This window comes from Coenobita brevimanus, chromosome 20 (assembly GCF_032717465.1).
Source record: "Coenobita brevimanus isolate Jiangsu-jjx chromosome 20, ASM3271746v2, whole genome shotgun sequence".
NCBI lineage: Eukaryota > Metazoa > Arthropoda > Malacostraca > Decapoda > Coenobitidae > Coenobita > Coenobita brevimanus.
This window is the reverse complement of record NC_136973.1, coordinates 7513331-7527001: the sequence shown is the minus strand read 5'-3', so window position 1 is coordinate 7527001 and position 13671 is coordinate 7513331. Positions and strand designations below refer to the sequence as shown.

Below are 13671 nucleotides of genomic sequence, written 5' to 3'. Positions count from 1 at the left end.
GGGAGATGCTGTATGCTGATGATTTGGTGCTGATTGCAGAGAATGAATTGGAGGCTGAGGAAAGATTTAGAAGTGGAGAGAATGTATGGGGCACAAGAGCTTAAGAGTAAATGCAGATAATACAAAAGTGATGGTATCTTGGGCTGGGGGTGGTGCTGTCAAAGATGAGGGAGAGTCGCCATGTGCAATCTGTCACAAGGGCATGGGAAGTAATTCTATCATGTGCAGTGTTTGTGACAAGTGGGTGTATAAGAAATGTAGTGGCTATAGGTAGACTGTGAGATAATGCTGATTTCATGTGTGCAGTGTGTCGGGGAGAGGATGTGGATATTGCCTGGCGTGAGAGGACTGAACTTGCTGGTGAGCCTCTTGAGTGTGTGGAAGAGTTTTGTTATCTGGGAGACATGTTATGTGTTGAAGGTGGAGCAGGAGCCAGCTCTGTGGCTAGAGTGAGGAGTGGTTGGAAGAAGTTCAGGGAGCTGTTGCCTCTCCTGACATTGCGAGGGCTCTCCCTCAGTGCTAAGGGATCATTGTAAGCGGCATGTGTTAGGAGTGTAATGCTGTATGGTAAGGAAGAGGATATTTGCAAGCTCAAACATACAGAAATGACAATGACTGGGTGCATGTGAAGTGCGTCCTTGAGCGCAGGACCTGGGGGGGGCTGGCTTTTCGAATGAAGGGTTGAGAGGTGGGATGGGACTGCTGTGCGTTGGTGTTGCGATGAGGAGGTAGACTGAGATGGTTTGGGCATGTGGAGGGAATGGGGGATGATAAATGGGTGCAGAAAGTAAGAAATGTTAATGTCTGGGGTAGGGTAGTAAGAGGTAAATCGAAAAAGACCTGGGATGAGGTCATTGAGGGTGACCTCAGGGATAAGAGACTAAATAGGGAAGCTGCCAGAAATCAAGCAGCATGGATAGCCGCCATTAGGTGACCATGGCCGATGCAATATATATATATATATATATATATATATATATATATATATATATATATATATATACATATAGCTACGCATCCACTCACTCAATGTAGTGTTGCTCTCGGGTGTGTGCCTGTCCTTGTCCTCTCCTCATCCCCTTCCTTTCTATCTTCCTATCTTCTTCTATCTTTCATTCTCCTTCATTCTTTCCTGCCTACGAAGATTCTTACCTACGGGTGACTTCTACACTCCCTCTTCTGTCTTTCATTCCTAGCCAGTCTTTCCTCTTTCTTCTGCCTATGGGTGACTCTACACTGAGTGACAAGCCAAATGGTTTCCTGTGCAGACCAGGAAACTGTTTACCTACGCTGGGTGGTAACCATATGACCAAATTCTTGGCGCCTGGTGGTTTAGTGGGTGGTACTGTCATTGTGCTCCATCAGATTGAGCCAGTGAAGGTTTATATCCAAGGGATGGTTGGGGTTTATTGCTCACGTAATGCCACTCAGGGATGGGCGAGGTTGGTCACTCTCATCTTAAATGTCAGGACCAACTGCCTAGCCCCAGGCACATACGCTCCTCATGGGGCAACGTAGGATTGGATGATGGATGGATGGATATATATATATATATATATATATATATACACAGTAGAAGCTCAATTTAATGGATTAATTCAGCCAACCACTAATCTGTTATCTTGAATTTTCCCCTAAACTGAGTTCCGTAACCAAGCTTCAATATAAAGGAAACTTCCCCAGTATTTTCAGGTACTTTCCACTAAATCCTTGAAGCCAACAGCCAAGCTGAGTTCCTGACATTGCGCACCCAAACCTAGCACACTATGCTAACTCTCATTGCTACACACGGCAGTCTGAACCCATACTTACTACCCCCACTTAGATGCATTATTGTGTACATGTTAAAAGTGGTACATACAGTACTGACTTGGTAAGAAAATATGTACACATAAAGAATAAGGTGAGGATAATAGAATTTACTAAATACAGTAGCAGAGTAAATAGGGACAGTAAACTACAGTAAGGCTTAACCCCAGAAGTAGGGGTTCTGCACTTGTTGCATGCAGAAATGTGCCTGACACAGGTAGCCATACTGGTCCCCCCATACCTGTGTCAGGCCTAGGTGTGGTTCAGAATTACTCTCCATCAGCACTCGAGGCGGTACAGGGGTGACAGAGGGGTGGGGAGCATCAGGGATGGCACTCCATCTCCTCACTTAATTCCAATTTCTGGTCAAGCAAAAGCCTCACCTTCTCCTTCTTTTCCTGAACCTTAGGCATGGTTCATAAAAGCTTTGGTTCACTGAAAAAAAATAAGGCTGCAATATCAAGGCAAAGCCGCATACACTCAGAGTAGTTGTCTACAGTTGGGGGATCACGTAAAGACTGCATGCTTGGCGGAGACGTGTGGCAACACCACACACCTCTGGTCAGGGGAGTGTTTCCGGTATGGGCTCGACGGCGCGCTTGATTTATGAAACTCTTTCTGGTAATTAGGTGGTTTTTGGAGCAGAATTTCCTAAAGGGAATGTATACTCATTTTAACAGAAGTTTTCCTTTAAATTGGGCAAATATACCAGAAAAAAATTATTCCGTTATCTCAGGCTTCCGCTAAATCGGTGTTCATTAAATCGAGCTTCTACTGTATATGTATGTATGTATGTATATACCTGTATATATATATATATATATATATATATATATATATATATATATATCATCAGCTTATATATACTGTATATATATATATATATATATATATATATCTCATCAGCTTATATATACTGTACATATATATATATATATATATATATATATATATATATATATCATCATCATCAGCTGTTTGAATATCCACTGCAGGACTGGCCTATCCCGACCAATGTCGGGACAATACAGCCAATGTATCTCTACCAAGTGGCTTAGGCTGTCTGGTAAAGATTGTATGTAGGGTGAGAGATATCACTAAATCTTATGTCCATGCCATAACTACCCTGAGACTTAATAACAAATCCTTATGCTATGTACTGTTGGTCACAAGAGTATTGGTATGCAAGTGGTCCGATGCCTACCAGAAACATTTGAAACTGTTAACATTACCGTCTCATTGTGACTGAACAATGTCTGTTTATATAACCATAACATTTACTGTATGGTGATATATGACACCTCCTGACATCAGGGCTACCAACGTGTGGTAGCTAAGACACTAATATTTCAGCGACCTTCATTTGGTGGTCCCAGATGATTCACGCATATTGTGCACCGATACTTTTGTCACCCATACTATATCACTAAATTATAAACCCATAATTACCTTGAGACATGAGCTAATAATCATGTTACTGTTGTGTGTCTTTAACATAGTGACAGTCTTGTGCAGAACCTTGATGGCCATGCCCCACACCAAAAGGCACTTGTGTCTGTCCTCAGGGGAGTTGGACAGTTGGGACAGGGCTTTCTTGGTGCCAGTGACAAGGTAGGACATAATGACTCGGTGGTAGGTGACCAGCGTGCTTCTGTAAGGCCATGGAATGGTGAATTAATGTGGAGGAGGAGGAACCGCCACCTCTGCTACCACCATCACCCTAATTTTAACTGCTGCTAAAATGCACTGTAAGACAGAATCCAAAAACAAGGAATTTCACTTGCTTGCTACACAGTTCATGCCTGGAACAACTCTAGTACTGTACAGAACTCCATTCTAGCAAATGCCAAATGATTTTATTCAGCTGAGTGAATTATATGAGCCAGAGAATGTCAATACGGGGATCATTAAGCCTTTTATGGTCAGGACAACTTTAGTATTCCATTCCACCCAGTGCCATGCAGTATTATTTAGCAGAGAGCATTGTATTAGCCTGAGTCAATTCTAGCACCATACAAAATTTTAGTTATGACAACTCTAGTACTGTAGTTTTATTCCAGCTAATGCCACATTATTTCACTCAGTTCAGTGAGTCACATGAACCTTGGAGTGTTAACTAGTTGACTGATTACGATGTCCAACTGGTGTTACAATGATAATGTCAGAAATAATTATGAATTTGTTATTAGTTGTCTTTGGAAAGAATATACAGGTACAGTATTTTGCAGTTTTCTGCACTGCTTCTTACTTTCTGCAGAATTAAAAAATGCACATATAACACCAAACAAAAATATGAGGAAACAATATTACAAAAAATAAATTAAAAAATACAGTAGAGGCACAAAAATACTGTAATATTATAATGCTGTAATTTGTATTCCCTTGAATGTTTGGACTGAACAGTGTGTCCCACGGCACCTACTCTGCTTTTAAAAAAGGGCAAAAAAGGATTATATGACTGATGGATGACAGAGAATAAAGACAAGATGAAGAAAGAATTACCCCCAATATCAAGAGAGGTCTGTTGTTGGAGTGTGCACCAACCCATCTCATTTCAAGTCCATGAGGTGGTTTAAGGTTTCTGTGTCATTTAAACTGTGTGGGATGTACGATAGTCTTCAATGGCTGTAATGATCTGGACTACAGTAGCCTAGTCTCAGGCCATCCACAGTTCCTAATACAGCAATAAAGGATTGGCTAAAGCCGTTGAATCTCTCCGACAAATAGTTTTTCCCTATGTAAATATAATTCTTCCAATTGAGCAGTTCACAGTACTGTAATATCAAGATGCAAGCTGAAGAAAGGCCACCTCCTCCATACAGAAAATACCAGTAAGACAAGATATAAAACACATTTAGTGACAGGCAGCAAAGACTATGTGACACTAAGACAGCATGAAAAGAAACTAATTTAAAATATGATGAACCAATTAAAAAGAAGTAAATGTAACAAGACAGGGAGTATTAAATGAGCTAATAAAGAACAACAGGAGAATACCGGTACTGTATACCGTAACTGGTCTGTTTTTACCTAACAAACTGGACCACTCCCACAACTTGAGTAATATATCAATGTTGTGTGAAATTCAGCGACTCTTAGGTTACTGGTTAAAATGACCCTCCAATCTGACAACATTTGGCAAGCATGTGAGCTGAAAGTGATTAGAGAGCTTAGGTTAAAAATCATGCTAAAGTCCCAACAGCCAACCAACAGGATATGCAGCCACATCTACTAGCCTGTTGTAGTTTTTGTAGCCCTGTGATCATCGGAAATGTGAACTAAGAGGAGAGCATGCTGAAGGCCCTTCTCCTGCAATCCACCATCCTCCTTTCAGGGGACAGGAAGGGAGCTAAGGGACATTTATATAATCGAGTTGCAAATCAACATCATCATCATCCAGACTTCTTTCCCCACCCTAGGGCAGGGTGAGGAGTAGCAACATCCAGACAGCCCAAGTTTGCCCAATCCAATGGGCCATTCTTCCATTCACTCATCATTCAAACCCCTGGAATACTGACTCTATCTGACACGCCAAAAATATTCACCACGTTCCATAGCTTCACATAAATGTATCCAATAAAGACAATCCAGATGCTGTCACGTTATAAATGGGTACCAAATCCCTGATCGTGCGCTTCTTCTCACAACACTCATCCAGCCAGCTCGATCTCTTGTCAGTTCCCTAGCCTCACCGACTTCCAAACCTCTCTTCCTCACACACCATATCTCTCCACCTTCTCCTCGGCCTACCTCGCGTCCCCCCTTCAAATTCGTTCAGATATACCTTTTTCACCACTCTAATGTTATCCATTCTCTTCACATAGCCATATCATCTCAGTAAACTCACTTCGATTCTGGTGTCCACAGACCTCCTCGCTCCATCTTTCAAGAATCACATTATTTTGTATCCTAATCCACTCTCCATACTCCACATACATTCCTTAATAGGCCCATCTCCACTGCTCTCAGTCTTGACTTAATTTTCATGCCACACCACAGTCTCACATCAATATGTTAATGTTGGCATTAACGCACCTTCATGTAAGCCTCACGAAGCTGCAACACTCAAGCCTCTGTTTCTTATCAAGGCCTTCATAGCACCAGCTACTTCCCTTCCTCGTGTCACTCTACTTTCCACTTCTTTTGCACATTTTCATCTCTTTTCTATCACTGTACCCAGGTATTTGAACTCTCTCTCACCTATTCCAGTCTTTCTTCATTCACTGTAACCTCTCAGTGGGAATCACCCTGTCTCTCGATAACCATCACTTTATTCTTTTCTACATTTACTCTCAAGGCACAACACTCACGGACATCAGCAAAACTCTGTACTAGTCTACCAAGTTCTTGTCCGGTATTTGCAAGTAGTATTGCATCATCACAACAAATTTGAGATATTCCATCCATCACCATTCATTACCAAAGCCATCCCTCTCTCCATTACTCATGTTTTTAATTCTCACCACTCCATCCATATACATACTGAACAACCATGGGGACATTACACAACCTTGTTGCACGCTCACACTAATTGTGAACCATTCACTTAGATGCCCATTTACCCTTACACATGCCTCACTAGCATCATAAAAACTCTTAACAGCACCTAGCAGCTTACTATCTACACTGTACATGTGCAAAACCTTCCACAATCCTTCTCTGTCTATTTTGTTGTATGCTTTTTCCAGTACCATGAATGCCATGAACACCTGCAAATCAACCAAGTTATATCAGTGCCACCACAGGAAGGTACAGTAAAAGTCCTCTCATTCGGCATCTGGTCTTACAGTATTTCTAGTTCTTCTGCGGTTCTCATAAATAGTCCCATTGCGAAAGTTCTCTGCTCTTCTGGCACGAAAGTTCTCTGCTCTTCCGGCACATATGCTGAGTCCATCAGCACCTGCGACGAGGTCACTGGCTCACTGCTGCTACCCATACTGATACCCATCACTGGCTCACTGCTGCTACCCATACTGATACCCATCACTGGCTCACTGCTGCTACCCATACTGATACCCATCACTGGCTCACTGCTGCTACCCATACTGATACCCATCACTGGCTCACTGCTGCTACCCATACTGATACCCATCACTGGCTCACTGCTGCTACCCATACTGATACCCATCACTGGCTCACTGCTGCTACCCATACTGATACCCATCACTGGCTCACTGCTGCTACCCATACTGATACCCATGCCATGTGCCCATAGTTGCCAATTTGGCACTGTTGGCACAAGATGAAGCGCTTTTCATAATAATTTACCGCCAATAAATATTAGATTTTCTTCTATATCTAGCATGTTTTGAAGTCCAATTTAACGCAAATGTTCGAACAGTTCACCAATAGCTTAGCACGTTTTAAAGTTGAGCTTAGCGCTTTTGAAGATTTCTGCTTGCCAACATTGCATGCGCCATTGGCCAGCATGAATCGTGAGTGTCTGGCTTTGTGAGCAGGACTGTTCAAAAGTCTGGAAATTGTGTCATGCTATTTTTACGGTCATCCTTTCATTCTCGTGTTATGCTATGGCCTCTACTAGTGGCAAGCCTACTGGTGTTGTGAAAAAATGTACCCATAAGGTGCTGACTATCACCAAGAAGATAGAATTATTGAAAAAATTGGAGACAGGTGTTCCTAGGAAAGAGATAATAAAAGATTTCAGTGTGAGCTCTTCCACTATATATGACCTTAAGAAACAGAAGGCCGATTTAGTGCTTAGGGTTGACCGATAATACAAGCTAGATACTGTGATTGCATTGGGACGACTGACAATGATTGCTAAAAACTTTTGGCAGGTTTTCCTGGTCATCTGGCAGTTTCTGCTCTCTCGGCACCTGTCTGATCCCCAAGATGCCAAATTGAGAGGATTTTTATTATATTCCTCTACAGTACCAACTTACTTGTTAAGGGTGGGATATGTCTCGGAGGCTGGATTCTTTGAGGTACATTCTAGAAACTCATCCAATGCCACATTACAAAGGGTCTCAAGCCGTTCTAGGGGATTCTCACTCAGACGTAGGTACTCCTGAGGGTGATACAGAGATGTTAGGGACTGATAAATCAATCAGCCAAATGATGCTATGCTTCCTCTCAAAAATGTTTTCTATAGGCTGGAAGCAAAACCAAATATTAATACCAGGCCATGGCCTTCTTTAGAGACTAGGGGCTGTTTGGCTAGACTGCCTAGGGAACAACAACTACTACTACTACCAGCTACTGTAATTACTTTCCAACAGTTGCTACAAATCACTGGGAAAAATAATTTGAGCTATGTAATACAACCTGTGACAATGTGAGTCTCAGCTTGGACTTTGATTCTACTATTTGTAGCTGAAAGTTTTCTGCTTGAGAGTGATGATTGTATGGAAAGTTACCAAGCTTGTAGCCACATTTCAGGCTATTTTATTCACCTTAAGAAATATCCTATTTAGTATAGGAGAGAAAGTGGTTACATACAGCCAAAATATCCTTTTCATTACACTGACACCATATTATTATTGAATTATTGGGTGCAGAAGGTGAGAAGTGCAACTGTCAGAGGTAGGGTTGACACCACATTCCGTAGCTTCAAATCACCATATCTGATAGCGTCAATCCAGAAGCTGTCACGTTAAAACTGGATGCCAAATCCTTAATCATGCACTTCTTCTCACAACATTCATCCAGCCAGCTCAATCTCTTGTCAATCCCCTAGCCTCACCAGCTTCCATACCTCTCTTCCCCAAACACTCATCCACAATATCCTTCCACCTTCTCCTTGGCCTACCTGGCCTCCTTCCTCCTTCAAATTCGCTCAGATATACCTTTTTCACCACTCTGTTGTTATCCATTCTCTCCACATGACCATAACATCTCAATAAACTCTCTTCATTTCTGGTCTCCAAAGACTTCCACATTCCATATCTTTCACAGATCACATTATTTTGTATCCTATTCACTCTGTATTCCACATACACTCCTCAGCAGTCCCATCTCCACTGCACTTGCTCTTGACTTTCCATTTTCATGCCACACCATAGTCTCACATCCATATGTTAAAGTTGGCACTAACATTCCTTCATGTAAGCCTCGTGCTGCTGCCAATCTCAAGCATCTGTCTCTTATCAATGCCTTCATAGCACCAGCTACTTTCCTTCCTTGTGTCACTCTACTTTCCACTTCTTTTGCACATTTTTCTCTCTTTTCTATCACTGTACCCAGGTATTTGAACTCTCACCAATTCCAGTCTTCCTCCTTTCAATGTAACATCACACTGGGAATCACCTTCTCTCTCAATAACCATCACTTCACTCTTTTCTACATTTCCTCTCAAGGCATGAGACTCACAGACATTAGCAAAACTCTGTACTTGTCTACCAAGTTCTTGTCCAGTACAGGCATACCCTGGTTTAACCCTTTAACCGCGGGTGTCATTCCAGAATGACGTTGCAAAAACTGGACCAAACCGCGGGTGTCATTCTCGAATGTTTGTGAATATTTTGAATACCCCGCGTTTTTTCCGTGCGCCAATTGTTTCAAGGGAGAGTAGCTATTAAGTTCTTTCACTCCAGCCGACCCCCACCTCCCACTTCCCCCCCTGGGGCTCCACCTCCCACCCCTGGGCCCCTACCTCCCACCCCTGACCAAGCGCGCATCAGTATCTGTCCAGCTGTGTGAGTGACAACACATGTTGATGTGGCAGTGAAGTGCAGGCAATTACAGTGCCTTTTACCTGTCTCAGTGAACACAGAGTGGGTGTTTATCGTATGTGCAGTGTTCATATATGTTTATAGTATTATTATCAGAATGTGATAGGAATTGCGTCATGGTGTGAGATCGAAATATAGTGATTACAACACCGCTGATGTGGCAGTGAAGTGCAGGCAATTACAGTGCCTTTTACCTGCCTCAGTGAACACAGAGTGGGTGTTTATCGTATGTGCAGTGTTCATATATGTTTATAGTATTATTATCAGAATGAGGTTGGCATTTGGTAATGGTGTGTGAGCGAAAAATAGTGATTACAACACCGCTGATGTGGCAGTGAAGTGCAGGTAATTACAGTGCCTTTTACCTGCCTCAGTGAACACAGAGTGGGTGTTTATCGTATGTGCAGTGTTCATAAATGTTTATAGTATTATTATCAGAATGACGTTGGCATTTGGTAATGGTTTATGAGCGAAGGTAATGATGTGTGAGCGAAAAATAGTGATTTTACACCCCTCACTTCTAACGGCACTGCCCGTCCTGTGAAAGTCAACAAAGTCATGAAACCTACATCAATGGAAAGCTGAAGGTTAGTACTTTCTAATGGTACCTTATTTTTTTCTCTAGCTTTAGTCTGTGCAGAGTTATTAAGGTTTAAAGGTTTGTTTACATTTGGCTGAAACCCCCGCGGGAGAGGACAGTCAGACCAAAACAATACCCGCGGTTAAAGGGTTAATGATGTAACTTTTTTTTTTTTTTTTTTTTTTTTTTTTTTTTTTTTTTTTTAAATAACAGAACAGAGGAAGGAAAAACAAATGAATAAAAAAAATAATAATAACCCATACACCAGATTACTGGTGTCCTGTTCATAAAATATCTGTAACAGTTAGACTTGAACAGTTGTAGGTTGAAGTTTGGAGGGAAACAACTCTGGGGAAGCGAGTTCTAAAGAGATGCCGTATGGGGAATGAAAGAATTCTGATAGGCAGAAGTTCTGCAATATGGCTGAGTGACATTCCAGTCATGAGTGCTACCAGATGCTCATGTAGCACGAGGGAAGGCATGGAGAGGTGGCACCATGGACGCAAATTCGTCTGAGCATTTGCCATAAAAATATCTGTTAAATAATGCAAGGGAGGCAACATTCCTTCTTACTTGTAGGGGAGGGAGTTTATTTGTAATGGCAGGGTTGTTAATAATTCTAACAGCCTTGTCCTGAATTTTGTCTAGTTGTTTTAATACAACCTCTCCACATCCATTCCACATGAGTGAGCAATATTCAACCTGAGAGCACACATGACTCTTATAAATTACAGCTAACTGCTTGTCAGTGAAGAAGTTACGGACTCTGTACGTTAATCCAAAATTTCTTTGAGGCGGTTTTAGGAAGTGATCTAACATGAGAGGTTCAGCTGAGGGCACTGTTAAGTGAGACGCCGAGAATTTCAATACTTTTGGAGATGGGAATATTAGTAGTACTGAAGGTAATATACAAATCTGGCAATATCTGTCTATTAGTAAACTGTATATATTTAGTTTTACTGGCATTAAATGAGACAAGCTTGTTCTATCCCCATTCACTGATCGTAGATAGGTCTTGATTTATGGAGACGGCAGTACTGAGTTCAGAGGTAGAGATATTAGCCTTTGTAAATGGGTGTCTGAGTGTGAATGAACTATGTAATGTTGAGCCATCCGCATATGAGTGGATGGGGTTGTGGATGACAGATAAGAGATCATTAATATGAACCAGGAAGAGGGTTGGGGCCAGAACTGATCCCTGCGGCACGCAGGCGTTAACTGAGTGGAAATTGGAATATACATCATCTACTTTTACTCTTATTTTCCTGTCACTGAGATATGAGGAAATCAAAGGAACAAAAGACGTTAGTCCATAGTAAGGGAGTTTGGACAGCAGGGAATGGTGCCACACTCTATCGAAAGCTTTAGAAATATCAAAGGCTACTGCATGAGTTTCTCCACGTAGGTTAGGTAAAACCCCATCGTTAGGCGGGGTATCGTATATCGGGGTACTTTTAACGTGCATTTCAATGTGGGCCGTTTACCAGTCTTGGGTTTCCCCCCAAACCAAGTCCAAAACCCTCCCAGATGAGCCCAAAAACAGGTTTAAAGGCATTCTAAATGGCCTAACAGCTGTCAAGGAAGCTAACCTAAGCCTAACACCTGCAAATAACTCACTCAAACCAACAAATCAAATCTGAATATCGTCAAATATAAGTCTGGAAAAAATCAAGCTTAGTAAACTGTACCCCAAAATGACAATGTTCATCCCCCCTATGGCTAAAACACATTAATCGAACTCTAAAAATAGTTTATAAATCAACCTAAACATGCAATTTTAGTCTGAGATATCATCAAAATCGGTAAGAAAAATCAAAACCCATAGTTAAACCGGGGTTTGGCCATCGTTATAGGCAGGGTATGGTGCAATTTCTATCCCCATCATTAAGCCAGGGTATCGCATCTACAGCAGGGGTATCGTATATCGAGGTATTACTTTGCAAGTACTGTAGTACTGCATCATCAGCATACAACAAATTAGATATTCCATCCATCACCATTCATTACCAACGCCATCCCTCTCTCCACTACTCATGTTTTTACTTCTCTCATCACCCCATCCACATATATGTATATATATATATATATATATATACTGTATATATATATGGTTCTGAACAACCACGGGGACATCACACAATCGTTGCATGCCTACACTGATCGTGAACCATTCACTTAGATGCCCATTTACCCTAACACATGCTTCACTACCATTATAAAAACTCTTGACGGCACCTAGCAGCTTACCATCTACACTGTATATGCACAAAACCTTCTACAATCCTTCTCTGTCTACTTTGTCGTATGCTTTTTCAAGATCCAAGAATGCCATAAACACCTTAAGGTCCTTCTCACAAACCTTCTTCAATATCTATCTTACAGTAAATATTTGATCCACACATCCTCTGCCACACCTAAAGCCACCCTGTTCATCACTCACTAGGACTTCTGATATCTCTCTTACTTTCTCTATAATAAATCTTTCATATACCTTCCCTACCACACTCAATTAACTTATGGCACGATAATTCTTGCACTTACTTCACTCACCTTTATTTCTGTACAGGGGTAAAATCACAGCCTTTTCCACTCTGCAGGCACAGTTTCACTCATCCACGTCTTTTTACATATCACCAGCAAGTACTTCATTCCGCTCTCTGCACTAGCCTTAGTCATCTCTGCATACACCTCATCAACCCCAGCTTTCCTTTCAGCTGCTTCACAGTGTTCTTCACCTGTGCGAGTGTCACATTTCCTGGCACTGCATTCCTTCTCTGCACACCCCCAAAACCAATTATGTTTATAGTTGCTCTGCTCTCTCTATTCCCATTCATCAGGCTTTCAAAATATTTTTTTCTATCTGGTCCTTACTTCATAGGTTAATAATCTACCACTTACATCCTTCACACTTTCACATTTCTTTCTGCTATCACTTCTACATTTCCACACCCCTTTCCAGAAAAATTTCCTATTTTCAGAGTAATTTGCATTCATTTTTCTTCCTAGATCATCATTTACCTCTTTCTTTTTCCTCTTCAGTAGTCTCTTCACATGCTTCTTCCTCTCAATATATTCAGTTCTTATTTCAATTGAACCCCTGTCCTGTAACCACTCTAGCCACTTCTTCCTCTTTTCCTCCACTGCTCTCTTAATCTCTTCATTCCACCATGCCACACTTTTCTTCTTTGTTGTTACTCTATCCACACCACACACCACTTTAGCATTCCTAACTAAGCAATCCCTATATGCATTCCACAGGCTGTCCAGATCCATTTCATTCCAATTCGCTGATTCTAACTCATCCCCTACTTTGGTCCTGTATTCATCTGCCATTTCTTTGATCCTCAGCTTCTTGACTTTCTGTCTTTCTCCCTGATTGCTCCTCTCTCTCCTGGTCCACCTCATCCCTCTCAGACCACAATCATATGATCTGACAGACCTCCACATTGTCCTCTCACGGCCCTTGTATCAGCAACCATTCCCAGCATCAACCTCTCTACAAGCACGTAATCAATCAGACTCCTTTTAACACGATTCCTGTTTCCTCTATACCACGTACATTCATGTGGATCTTTTTGGTTAAAATAAGAG

General features: G+C 41.6%; 1 protein-coding gene across 1 annotated transcript in view; it reads right to left on the bottom strand.

Annotated features, from left to right (window-relative positions):
• Fancd2 (Fanconi anemia complementation group D2) overlaps positions 1-13671 on the bottom strand; it is a 193099-nt gene that overhangs the window by 17347 nt on the left and 162081 nt on the right. The window contains exons 24-25 of the mRNA XM_080266338.1: positions 7713-7837; positions 3259-3460 (exon numbers count right to left, since the gene is read on the bottom strand). Coding sequence (XP_080122464.1) covers positions 3259-3460; positions 7713-7837 — 327 coding nt within the window. The remainder of the gene's footprint in view (positions 1-3258; positions 3461-7712; positions 7838-13671) is intronic.